Source organism: Onychomys torridus, chromosome 1 (assembly GCF_903995425.1).
Source record: "Onychomys torridus chromosome 1, mOncTor1.1, whole genome shotgun sequence".
NCBI lineage: Eukaryota > Metazoa > Chordata > Mammalia > Rodentia > Cricetidae > Onychomys > Onychomys torridus.
The window spans coordinates 60,959,108-60,973,067 of NC_050443.1; the positions used below are offsets into that span (position 1 = coordinate 60,959,108).

General features: G+C 46.4%; 1 protein-coding gene across 1 annotated transcript in view; it reads right to left on the minus strand.

The window, feature by feature from the left end:
• Positions 1-11,959, minus strand: part of Iqgap1 (IQ motif containing GTPase activating protein 1) — a 96,209-nt gene extending 84,250 nt beyond the window's left edge. Inside the window, exons 1-2 of the mRNA XM_036185654.1 lie at positions 11,803-11,959; positions 9,177-9,276 (exon numbers count right to left, since the gene is read on the minus strand). Of these exons, the coding sequence (XP_036041547.1) occupies positions 9,177-9,276; positions 11,803-11,857 (155 nt within the window). The 5' untranslated portion in view covers positions 11,858-11,959. The remainder of the gene's footprint in view (positions 1-9,176; positions 9,277-11,802) is intronic.
• Positions 11,960-13,960: the final 2,001 nt, after the last annotated feature.

A 13,960-nucleotide genomic window follows, 5' to 3' on the forward strand; every position in this document is an offset into this window, starting at 1 on the left:
AGAGAGGGACCAGCCGAGGGGAGGGCAGAGGACACAGGGAAGCACAAATCCGAACAAAACAGAATGATGCCTATACGAGAGAATCAAATTGCCACAGTGAACCACATTACTCTGTGGGCTAACTTGAAAATTCATTTGAGAGAGAAAAGGGAGAGGAGGAAAGACTTTTTAAAACTCTATTATAAATCAAGAAGATCTTCGGCTGAGGGCTGACTTGGAGAGCCTGCGTCTCACACAGCACACCTGAGGCCCTGGGTTCAGTCCCCCCCACGGAAGAGTCCACATTACAGACAAAACTGCTAAGACAACGCCAATCTGAAGGGAACAAAAATTCCATAAAAGAGAAAAACCAAACAAATCACAGCGTTTATCAAGGAGCCAGTGTGGAGCTGCTTCCAGTTTCTCCGTAAGAACGAGCAAAGCAAACATGCTGTACATTGAGAGAGAGGCACAGACCTCACCGCAACAGGCAAGGCCAGAGCTAGACTACACAACTGCACAGTTATCCAACTCGACAGAAATTGCTACCGGACAAGAAGATTGCTTTAAGCTGCATATTGTGGTTTGGTTTTGTTGTTGTTGTTGTTGTTTATTTGAGACAGGGTTTCTCTGTGTAGTTTTGGTGCCTGTCCTGGAACTCACTTTGTAGACCAGGCTGGCCTCGACCTCACAGAGATCCACCTGGCTCTGCCTCCCAAGTGCTGGGATTAAAGGCATGTGCTACCACTGCCCTGCTGGTTTGCTGTTGTTATTGTTGTTGTTTTGACTTGGTTTGGTTTTCAGTTTGGGGAGAGAGGGTCTCTCTATGCAGCCCTGGCTGTCCTGGAACTTGCTCTGTAGACCAAGGTGGCCTTGCTGCCTCTGCCTTCCGAGTGCTGGGATGAAAGGCATGTGCCCCTATCCCTGGCTAACTTGCACACATTTGTAATTCCAGACTTGGGAAGAAGAGGCAGAAAGATCAAAGGTTCAAAACTAGCCTGAGCTACATGGGATCTCTCTCTCTCTCTCTCTCTCTCTCTCTCTCTCTCTCTCTCTCTCTCTCACACACACACACACACACACACACACACGCATAAACACAAAAAGACAAGTATTCAACAGAAAATCTGGATGTGAAAATAAAAACTACACACAAAAATGTAAGAAAATGTTCAACTTGGCCAATAATCAAAGCAACATGGCTTTAAACTGGATAAATCTAAATAAAAATATTATGTAGGGCTTGGGGATTTAGCTCAGTAGCAGAGTGCTTGCCTAGCAAGTGCAAGGCCCTGGGTTCGGTCCTCAGTTCTGGAAAAAAAAAATATTATGTAGATGTTGAAAACAGCAAGAAAAATTTGAATTTGTGGTGCTGGAGAGCTGGCTCAACCGTTAAGAGCACATACTGCTTTTGCTGGGGACCTAAGTTCAGTCCCCAACACCCACGTCAGAAGCTCACAAGAGCCTGTAACTCTAGCTCCAGGACATCCAAATCCCTCATCTGCCGTCCCCAAGCACCTGCATGCGTGTGTACATACCTACCCACATACAGACAAACACACATACACATACACATAAAATGATCTTTTAAATTTGGGATACAACTAATGAAAACTATGTACAGACACAGGTAATTGCTTAATCCCTCCCTTTTCTTTTATCATCTCATTGTAAAAGAACTTTAGATACAATGGTACAGTAGTCAATAAGGCCGCCTCCTTATTCTCTCCGCCCCCATTCTCCCGGTACTGTGTTTCCTTTCCAAAAAACTACAAGCCTCCAGTGGAAACACTAGTGTCACTAACTACTGACACTGTGATCCGAGGTTGTTGTGCACAAAGGTGTTGGGCCACGTGCAAAACTATGCATCCTAGGCCATGTACTGGGTACAGCTTACCTAGGACTCTGAAAGTATATTAACACTGCTTCAAGTTCTTATTAAATCTTCAGATCTTCCTTTGGCCACAGACAAGGGTAAAGAATGCATTCACTGGGACTCAGTGGTTTAGAGCACTGGCTGCTCTTGCAAAGAAGCCAGGTTCAATTCCCAGCACCCACATAGTAACTCACAACTCTCTGTAACTGTAGTTCCAGGGGATCCGACATCCTTGTACATGCAGAGAAAACACCAAAGAACATAAAAATTCAATAAAATAGAGTGCATTTACTGAGTGATTTCTCTATCTCCCTGGGCCACCACTTAACCCCTATACCAACTCTGTAAAATGCAGAGTATTCCCACTCCGCCAAGGAATATAGTCCCACTGCCTGAGGTTAAGCGGCTTGCAAAACCAGAATCAGAACACATACTTGCTGGAACTCAAAGTCCCCATTCTTTCCACTCCACCCAAGTATCTCAACATTCTTTTCCATGGCCCAATTACCTCAACAGTCAAGATCTCCAAGGGTTTCGGTTTTTTTACTTTTTTTCAGTTATAGGAATCATGAGGGGTAGCTGTGTGACTGTTCTTAGTAATGATGGTACCTACTAACAACTTGACGGATTATATCAGCCTACTTTTAATACTGTTGTGTTTTATTCTGGTTTTTTTTTTTTTGTTTCTGAGGAGGCTCTCACTTTGAAGCCCAAGCTAGTCTCAAATTCTCCAAACTCCTGCCTCATTCTCCAAGTCCTGAGGTTATACGAGTGCACCACCACACCTGCCTTTTGTTTTACAGGCTGGCCTCAAACTCATGATCTTCCTGTCTCAGCCTCCCGAGTGTTCAGATCACATCTCACCCCAGCTTCACATTTTTTATTTTGTTTTATTTATTTTCAAACTTCCTTTTTTTTTTTTCCAAGACAGGGTTTCTCTGTGTAGTTCTGGTTGTCCTTGAACTTGCTCTGTAGATCAGGCTGGCCTTGAACTCACAGAGATCTACCTGCCTCTGCTTCCTGAGTGCTGGGATCAAAGGCATGTGCCACCACTACCGTCTTTTTCCAATTTTCATGTGTGTGCATGTTTATATATGCACATTTATTTTTGTTTGTGTATGCACACTTATGAACGGGGAAGCCTAAGGTTTATCACAGGAATTATCCTCCATCATCACTCTTGCATACATTCATTAAGGTAGGGTCTCTCAATCAAACCCAGAGCTTGTCAAGATGCTAGTCTTACTTGACAGCTTTCAGGGTTGGAATTACAGATGGGCCCCACCCACCTGCATTTCTCATGGGTTTCTGAGGATCTGAACTCAAACACTCTTTAACCCCAATAACCATTAAGCCTTTGCCCAGCCCCAGTTTCTTTTTTTTGGGGGGGTAGGGAGGTGTAGGGTGGGTAACAGAATCTCCTTATGTTGCCCTGGCTGCCCTGGATCTCACTATGTGGACCAGGCTGGCCTCAAATTCACAAAGATTTGCCTATCTCTATCTTCTCCTGCATGCCCAGTGCTCGGATTGAAGGCCTATGCTATACCACATCCTGCCTCTGCTTCACATGTGTCAAGTTTACAATGGAGTCTGGTAAAAAGTGACTGCCAGTCACAGCAGGAATGAAAACTCACATCTGTAACACTGCTACTGTATGAGTAGTGGTATTACTTCATGAGTAGCACTGTTACTGCCAGAGTACCACTGTTACTGCCAGAGTAGCACTGTTACTGTCTGAGTAGAACTGTTACTGCCAGAGTAGTACTGTTACTGCCAGAGTACCACTTTTACTGCCAGAGTAGCACTGTTACTGTCTGAGCAGCACTGTGACTGTCTGAGTAGTACTGTTACTGTCTGAGTAGTACTGTTACTGTCTGAGTAGTATTGTTACTGTCTGAGTAGTACTGTTACTGTCTGAGTAGTACTGTTGCTGTCTGAGTAGTACTGTTACTGTCTGAGTAGTACTGTTACTGTCTGAGTAGTACTGTTACTGTCTGAGTAGTATTGTTGCTGTCTGAGTAGTAATGTTGCTGTCTGAGTAGTATTGTTACTGTCTGAGTAGTATTGTTACTGTCTGAGTAGTACTGTTACTGTCTGAGTAGTATTGTTACTGTCTGAGTAGTACTGTTACTGTCTGAGTCGCATTGTTCCTATGTGAATAACACATCTGCTTCTTTCCTCCACTTTTAAGCTATATTTTTCCATCTAAGAATTCTGAAAGCTGGTGAGCATGCTGTTTTTTCTAGCTACCTCACCTATACATTAGGGGGTTTTGCCTTGTAAATACATTAACTTCTGTTTTCAAAATCAAAGTCAGAGCCTGGAAATAGCCAGATGTTCCTGGAACTCTAATACCATTCAGGAAGGTGATCTACAGAGGCCAACCCAGAAAATGTTCTCTGCTGACAGCAAAGATGTACACACAAAAGGGAATCTGTTTCCAAGAGCTGTTTTCTTTCCAAAATACTCTTTCAACTCCCTTCCACTGAAGGCAAATACTAGCTCTTGTTAACATCATGTAGTTTCTGACAGCCTCCAACCAGCCACAGCCTGTACTTGCCTTCTACAAAGGTGTTGGCGGAGTCTCTATACCCTTAAGCTGGGGTGTGGGCACTCAGAAGAAGGTGGCCCAGGGAAGACTCAAAGGGATACACCAAGAAGTCCCTGAAGGAAGGGACTACGTAGATTAGCTGAGAGAGTTCTGAGACTTCTTGTGACTTTAGCCTAACTGCATTTTCCTGCACTCCCAAACGCACCATACTCTCGCCACTCCCTGCCCCACCTCTATGCTCTGTCTTGGTTCCTTTTCTTTTTCCACGCTAGCCACCTTCTGGTTCTTCTCTGTTACACTCTCTTGTCTCAAGTCCTGAGTATCTACACACCTCAATGTCAATGTCAGCTTTTCCCACGGGGTGAAATGGCATTCCTGATTCATTCAGATACTCCTTAGCTGAAAAAATGTCAAGCTCAATCACAATAGGCATAGACAGACAGACAGACAGGTAGATAGATGGATATAGATATAGATAGATGGTAGATAGATGTATGCACTAAAAGGCATCCTTTGATAGTCTTTGCTCTGCTATACTGCCCTTGGCATTCTAATTTTATTAGAATACCAACTTAACTTTCATACTGAAGCCACTTTTCAATAAAGCAGAAATCTCTGCACTGTATTTCTCAACCATTCCTAGGACATACTTTTATAAAATCCGCTCTTAATTTTTTGGGAAATTATGACCCCAAACCCGTTCCTGCAGCATACTCTAATCTCTCTACACACAGAGACAGACAACACAAGTCTTCACACATCCAATCTTGCTCTCCACACGGCTCCCTCTCCCCAGGAACAAACTCTGTTAAAGGTCTAGGGAAAGAGAGAGTCCCAAGGCGCACAATGGCGCCTCTGTACTAAAAGGTGGAGTGCTCAGCAGGAGCAGTGGAGTTATAAATAGAAGAGAGGAGGGAGCCTTTCTCCCCGATCTCCCTCATCTTTATTCCTGGCCTCTGAGTTGATGTAAACCCCAGACTTTGGGGATCCTCCAACGTGAGAGGAAATAGAACCAGGCCAACCCAAAAAGGCAAAGGGGGGGCTTTTGCCGGAGGGGAAGATGAGTCCGAGAGCACACAGACACAGCCTAGCTGCCCAGGTGAGGCAACAGGGCAGGGAGAGGAAGTCCTGGCTAATGATGATTGACTGGCAGGCATCACATCAAGTGACGGTAGAAATTCTAGTCCTCTGGTCCTACCATAACACTGCCAGGTTTCTTGGCTCTCCCTAGCTGTAACTTAGACACTTCCATAGCTGATTTTCTAAGCAGAGGTTGCTGTTGGCTTTGGGGATGGGGACAGAGGGCCTGGTACTGAATCCAAATTTGATGCCATTTACTCCCTAAGGAAAAAACAAAACAGGCAGGCATTTCCACAATGCTAGGGTATGACAAGATGATGTACAACTATTATGTCCAAAGCTTTAAAATAATAATAAAAAAAAAAAAGTCACAAATGTTTTCACTGCCTAAGTCACTTCCTAAGCTTGCCAAAGCAACCACCTGAAAAACCCTTCAGTGACTAATGGCCTCTCGATGGGTCAGCTAAACGGGCTGCTTTTCTACGCTGGACCTCATCCCTTCAGAAGGTCCAGGCTCTGGAATTCTGCAAATAAAATGTTACTGGTGTTGCACTTGAAAAGGAAGTTATGAGCATCGTTAACTCCCTAAGAGGTTATGATCGAAAACGATTCAAGTTTTTAAAATGTGTTAAAAGTATGAAAATCTTACTTCTCAACTGGGGTGAGAAGGTGCAGCTAAATCACCAGAGGCATTTAAAATATCTGGGTATGGAGGTGGGGGTGCAGCTCAACAGTAGGACATTTACTGACATGTTCAATAGTAAAGTCCAGACTATCCACATCTGTAAAATCTCCCAGGAGAGTCTAATGTGCACACTGCACAGCAGTTAATGACCACTGCACCAATAAGACACATTCCTTAGCCAAGAAACCATGAGGAGCCGGGTGTGGTGGTGGACAGCTGTGGCATGGGGCTCATGGTTTCTGTCACCTCCAGCTACAGAGTGAGCTCCAGGCTAGCCTAGATGACACGACCCCCACCCCTAAGAAGCAGCTGCAGTTAGACTCAGAAAGTTTAGGCCTCGATTTCCTCACTGAAATGAGTTGGCTGCTTTGGACAGAAGTTAACCTTGTGCCAGGGATGTAGCCCGGTGGTAGAGAGTGCTTTGCCTCGCACTTAGCAAGCACAAGGCCCAAATCCCTGGTGCTTCGGGAAAAGTAGAACTTTAAGCTAGACTAGTGGTATGGCAATATCACAGCAGACATTGGCAAGATGCTCTGAAATACTACAAATGAAAGGTAAAATGTAAACGTCAGTGTCACACTGTAAAACGGCAATGTCACAGTAGAAATCCAATACCAAGGTTGGGGATTTAGTTCAGTGGTAGAGCACTTGCCTAGCAAACGCAAGGCCCTGGGTTCGATCCTCAGCTCCAAGAAAAAAAAAAAGAGAGAGAGAGAGAAAAAAAAGAAAAGAAATCCAATACCGAAACAAAAGCAGAACAGCTATTGGGAAGAGCAGGAAATCAGTGAGCTGGGGTCTCCGGACGCCTCAACAGAGTCCCAGCGGCTCCACAGAGCACAAGATGGCCTTGTGACCAGCTGCAGTTTACAAGTTCCTTGACCTTCCACAGCGAGAAGTTCAGTTTAAGTGACAGAGAACTTAGTGTTTTCATTCCCTTACAAACGTCTGTGAGAAAATATTCCTTTTCTCCCAATATATTCATCTCTTATATCTACACTTTCATTTACCATCAAGTTGGGAAAGAAGCTCAGTGGTATAGCAAATGCTCTCCATGCTTCACCCCCTGGCACTACCAAAACTATCGTGATAAACTTTGGTTCAGAAGACTAGCGTCAGGCAGAGGCAGGAGGGTCTCTGAGTTCAAGACCAGCCTGGTCTACAGAGTGAGTTCCAGGACAGCCAGGGCTACACCAGAGAAACCCTGTCTGGAAAAAAACAAAAACAAAACAAAAAGACTAGTGTTATTATTGCTAATCCTCACCTAAATTATCACTACTACCCTCCTCTGACTTTCTAGAAAGGCTGTAAAGTCAGAGAGGCAGCCGAGACTCAAGAAGACACTATAATAGGGACAGGCAAGATGGCTCTGGAGTTCAGAGCCGGGTTTGACCCCTAGCACCATGTCAGGTGGGTCAATCTCCTTCCACTTCAGTTCCAGGGAATCTGACGCCTTTGGCCTCCCTGGGGTGTGTGTGCACATGTGATTCAAAATAAAAAGTAAATCTTAAGAGTCCAGGCGACCTTAACTGAGGCTGTTTCTGTCATGTTTTGAGAAATGGGCAACTCTGAAGGGCTTAGAGTTCTGGGGCTCAAGATTACTTGTTGTATGGACTATCAACTTTCCTGGAGTGCTTTTAACATTTTTAAAATTATTGAAAAAAAACACACAAGATTTGACTCCTGTTTCCTCAGCCCCATCTGAACCATCCTTGACTTTGGTAAACTTGGATGACAAATATCTTTCACTATTCCTCACTGTACACAATCTATAATTGTACTTATCTCCTCTGGAATCCTGCAAAGGAATATAAGCAACAGAACAAAAGGAGTGACTGATAACAAACTGACACCCTAAAATTAAGATCACGAGGTCTTGAGATACCTTGGAAAGATAAACAGCAGCTGCTCATCCACTTCATAGCGAATGCAGAGGAGATGGGCGTGGTGGTGCATGCCTGTAATCTCAGCACTTGGGAGGTGGCGGGAGGAGGATCAGATAGGCCTCAGAAACAGAGTTTGAGGCCACCATGGGGCTACCTAAGACCCTGCCTCCAAAAGCGGGGGGGCACATGGGAGCACATGCATTTGATGACAGGTCTCCCAGTGCTGCAGCATTGATGTGGATGGTTCTATACCTACAGCACTACCTTGTTAGATAAGGGTCTTTGGTTTTCTTCTGGCGCTGGGTGTCTCCCTGGACCTTGGGCACACTTGACTAAGGTACCTACCTCCTCACCCTCTACAGCACTACCCTCATCAGCCTCCTAAACCTAATCCCCTCTCTACAAGTCACAAGGGGGATGGAGCTAAATACACAGAGACTGGTGAAGAATTAGGAAACATTAAGACCAAGAACACCAAACCCTAACTTAAAATGTTACTTCTAAGGCTGAAGAGATTGCAGTTAAGAGATCTAACTGCTCTTTCAGGGGAACCCGAGATCAATTCCCAGCACCCACATGGCCACTCACCACTGCCTGTAATTCCAATTCCAGGGGATCTGATACCTTTACACAGATAGATACACATGCAAGAAAAACACCAGTGCACAAAGAAATACATAAGTCTTCAAATGCTATTTCTAACAGACAACCCAAACAACCACTCTACACATAAAAGCTGGATAACACAACCCTAGAAATCTCTTCCGTATGTACAAATATTCAACACAGTGTTTCATGACAAACTACTAGTGGATCACTTGTTCCCATGAATAAACACTCAGCTACCAACCTCCAACATTCTGACGTAAAATGTAAAACACACAGAGAAACCTATCTGGAGGCTAGACAGACGGCTCAGCAGTTAGGAGAGGACCATAGTTGGGCTCTCAGCACCCACATCAGGTGACTCAACTGTCTGTAACTGCAGCTCCAGGAAGATCTATTGCCTTCTTCCAACCTCCACAGGCACCCATACACAGGTACCAAAACAAACACACACAAATAAAAACAAGTCTTAAAGAAAGCACCGCACATCAGCCCCCTTCCCTGGTCCACCCTTACCTCTTTGCTTCTTCCAAATGACAAAGGTATTCGTAAGCCACGTTCTGCCGTCTCCTTTCATCCATCTCCTCTGCAGTGAGTCTCTCATTATCCAGGACAGCTAAAACAAGAAGGAAAGAGTGTAAAGGCCAAGATCTGTACCTTTCCTCAGCAATAAATGAGGGCCAGCGCCATCCAATTGCTGCTAACCACCTAGGAAAGCAGGCTAACTAGTGGATATGTGAGTAGCCAGGCACACTACAAATGATTTTCCTAAAAACAAACCCACATGGTTTCAACCACACTCATCTTATGGTAAGGGGCTGCAGAGATGATTCAGCAGTTAAGACTACTTGTTGCTCTTGAAGAGGAAGGACCTGGGTTCCTAGCACCCACCTCTCGGTTCACAAGCATCTGTAAGTCTAATTCAAGGGGATCCGATGCCCTGTTTCTGACCTCCAAGGACACCACGTATACATGCAGGCACTCATACACATAAAATATATATATGATATGGGAGTGTGATCACTGGTAAGCTGCCCATGTTCCAGAATCCCATACCCATGCACATAGGGGCAGCACTAACTGGACCTAGCTGCTTGTTTATTTGTTTGTTTGTTTGTTTTAAAGGATAGAAAGATGACTCAGACTCAGTTAAGAGGATTGGCTCCTCTTGCAAAGGACCTGGGTTCAATTCCCAGCATCCACATGAGGCTCACAACAGGCTATAACTCCAGTTTCAGGGGATCAGACATTCTCTTCTGGCCTCTGTAGGCACCAGGTACACACATGGTGCACAGACATCATACATGCAGGCAACAAATCGCCCATGTACATAAAAAAATAAAATAAAATAAAAAAAGAGAGTCAGGAGTGACAGCACACACCTGTAATCCCAGCACTTGAAGGCAGAGGCAGGCAGACCTCTGAGTCCAAAGCCAGACTGTCTCAAATAGCAAGGTCAGGCCAGCTAAAGTTATACAGTGAGATCCTGTCTCAGATAAATTATTGAAGGGGAGCAATGGGAGATAGGTATAATCATATTTCACTTTTATGTGTATATAGAATTCTCAAGAAATCAATTTAGTAAAATGTTTTAAATGTATATGCACTACATTTTCTTATAGCTTCAAAAGGTACTAAGGTCTGTCCTTGTTGGTCAGAACTAATGCAGAGGGCATCACACTCTCCCTCTTTATTCACAGCCAAAGGCAGCAGCTATGGGATTAAGCATTTTCCATACATTCTCTCACTATAGCCCAGAACAATCCTGTGATTACCACTATTGGATAGATGAGGAAATTGAAGCTGGATGAACCCAGCCCCAAGGCTAATAAAGGGACCCACATTCAAATCCACCTGTGTCCAGGGCCTGTGGGCTTAACCTTGAAGCAACCTGCCTGCTCCATAATCATCCCAAGGTAAGAAATGAATTCCTAACTCCTTAGAAAAGCAATCACAGCCCTTCTCACTCTGGCCTCGACTACTTTGGGAAATACTTTCTCCCTCCTTTGACTTCCAACCCCACCACTACACTACCACACCATTCAGTTTCTTCCACAGAGTAACCTATGTTCTTCAGTACCATATTTAGTTAATGTCTGCCCTCTCCAAGTCTTGCACACCTTGCCCTACACAGAGCATCATTCAAGTCTGTTCAAAAGTCACCCCCTGTGCTCCCACGTCCTCCCTAAGTCCCTTCTCTTCATTCCCATTATTTTTTATACCTGGCTGATGCATCATGTGTCTTTATTGCACCTTATTATCTCCCTCCCTGCCCCCAGCTGATGACCGAACCCAGGGCCTTGCGCTCTACCACTGGGCTAAATTCCTAAGCCCGCATCTGATTATCAATCGTTTGTACACCTGTCTGTCTCTGACGGTTTTTGAAGGTACTGCATAGTCTTTCTTAATCATCTCCAATTCCACAAACGTGGCACACTATCTCACACATAACTGTGGGTACGTTAAAGTATCCTTTAAGAATGTACTTTTCCCAGAACATAAAACAAAATCTAAACTCGAGACCCAAAGGGGTCCTCTTGTAACTAATATCCCACATACAGTTAATTAGTTCACTGACGTTGCAGGGATGGCCACTGAAAATGAGGAAGTAGGGGGGTGGTATTTGGGTGTGTGTGTGTTTTAATTTTACTTTTGAAATGTAACGAGAGAACCCAGCCCGAGACAGCTTCAGTGGCTTGCCCAAAACTGCACCTCGCAGCTAGTCTGGCCGCGCGGGTCTGCACCCTGGGTCACCGTCGCAGGCAGCAATCGGGGCAGCACTGCATTTTCCCACCACGCCCGAGCAGAACCCCTGGGTCCAGTGCCCAGGACACGCCCTGCACAGTCCTCCTGCCACCTCACCCCAGGCCGTCTTCCCCAATCTCAGTAGAGCTAAGCGGCGGAGGCGCTGGGTGGGGCTCCCCTGCCGCAGCGCCTGGAGAAGGCTGAGGCCTCCAGGTTCCTACCCGCCACCTCCGGAGCGCGAGAGGGCTCAGGCGCCAACCTTTCTGCCAGCCACACAGCTGGGCTGCTCTTCCGGGTCCGTGTGGTCCCAGGCCACCCCGAGCACCCGCCCGGCTGAGCCCCCGGGAAAACCCCAGCCTGGCCCCTCGCCCGCGCACCCCAAGCCCCCGGCACTCACAGCCATAGTGTGGCCGGACCACACCCAGCCCATCAACCTCCTCTGCGGCGGACATGGCGGCCGAGTCCGGTCTTCGGTGAGGAAGCGCTGAGACCTTGAAGACGCGGGCGCCAGCAGCAGCGGCAACTCCTGCCCAGTGCGCGGGCTGTCGCTGTCCCCGAGGCCCCGCCCCGCGCCATCGGCCCCACCCTGCAGGTCCCGCCCCGCAGACTCCGCCCTCGAGGCCTCGCCCAGCCCCGCCTCCAGAGAGGGCGGAAGGGGCGTGGTCACCTTTGCGGGACCCGCCCCTGCCCGCTAAGCCCTCCACTTGCGGAAGCGAAGAGGCGGAGCGCGGTAGGCAAGTCCTTAAGCCAGCCCCGTCCGTCGTCCCGACACTCCTTCGCCGTCCTCCTCTCCACGGCTCAGACTGAAAGGGCGCCAATGTCTGCAGCTTGAAATCCAAACTTTTTCGGCCGCCTGCCTTCCCCTGACAGCTGAGTTAACTCCCTCTGCACCGCGGCTCATTGAAGGAGCCCTTTCAGGTGGCCCAGGGTACTCTTGATGGACGCAAGTAGGACCCAAACAGACAGGAAAGACTTCCACCCCTACTCTCTGCCACCTTTTGTCTATCTATCTGGCTTCCGTTCTCCCCAGCAGTGCTAACGTGAAGAACCGCTCAATCTCTTAAATTTGGGGGACAAAGACGCTAAAGCGGGAGAGCTGTTTATCTGATTAACGTCACACTCTCAGCTCTTCTTTGCAAGCCCTTACGGGTTATCTTGACCCTGTTAAGGATGCCTCTTCGAAGTATCGGTATTCAACCGAATTCTGTCCTCAACCCTTTTTGTGTTTTCTCAGTAGCTTTCCCGGCATGGTGGTGCAAGCCTAAATCATCCCACACTTGGGAGGCTGAGGCAGGAGGATCACCATGAGTTCGAGGCCAGCCTGGACTACAGAGTGAGTCACTGCCTCCAAGTAATAATCATAATTAAAATAAAAACGCCATTCTCCGTAACCTTGCACTCACTATAAACCTCGAACGGCTTCTACTTACAATCCAGACCGTTTGGAAACCCCTCAGTAATTTCAAGCTATCTAATGCGCACTTTCAAGTCCTCGCCTCTATTTCTGAAGCGTTTAGTTTTTGCGGGAGCCTGTGATTACACTGTTTAGATTATCATCGTATCGATTCTCACTTCTGCCAACCAGATTGTCACAATTACCAGCATGGTTTTTTTGTTGTTGTTCTTTCCAAAACAGAAAACAGAGTTCTTTTTGCTAAATATGTGCCTTCAAACATTTAAAAGAATCTACAAAACTACATTTGATTTTCTTTTTACTTCCTTCAATTATCTCATCACAAGTAGAGAACCACCTGCAGGTTAATAAATGGGTCACATGGGACAAGGGGACAGGTGTCTCCCTGTGTCAGGATGAAGTTTCTTTTCTTTGTGTGTAGTTAGTTCCAGGTGTGTGATTTTTGAGGTTCAAAGGAGGCAGTCCAGATCCAGTGCTGTACAATCTAGGTTAGTGTGAACCACCTTGAAAGTACAGACTAGTCCTACCGTCTCTGCTCTGAAAATTAGGGCAGTCCTGGACGGAGATCACAGAGCTCTAGCTTGAATCTCTTTTGGTCCAGCCTGGCCTGCCCTCCACTGTGAGGGCAGTCTGGGGATTTGCAAAGAGACAGACAGACCCGAAGTCTGTGTTGGTGGCTCTTTGAGATGGTGAGTAAAGACAGTGGTTGCCAAGCCTCAGCACCTGAGTTTGATGCTCAGGTCCTGCGTAGTAGACCGAGGGCAAGGACTCAGACTCTTTGGGAGTTACCTTATTGCCTCCACACGTGCATGAGCATACACTGACCTACGCTGTTCTAACATAGCAGAGGCTTTCACCTCGGAGACCTGCTGGGCTTGGGGGTCTTGAACAGAGATTTACACCTTCTCCCTAGGATTTTCAGGAGCCAGTGAAAGTTCACTGGATGCCTTCAGAACCAAGCAGCTTTCCGAGGTACCTGTCCCTGTTTGAGTCCCTTGGGGCTCAAACCCATTCTAGGGCACCCTGCCCTCTACAGAGACAAAAGAACCTCACTTCCCATCCTTTGCTGTTAACTCACAACTTTTGTTTCCTCTCCACTTGTCATGGCCTTGATTAAAGGTCAAGGCTTCTTTGCAGCAGA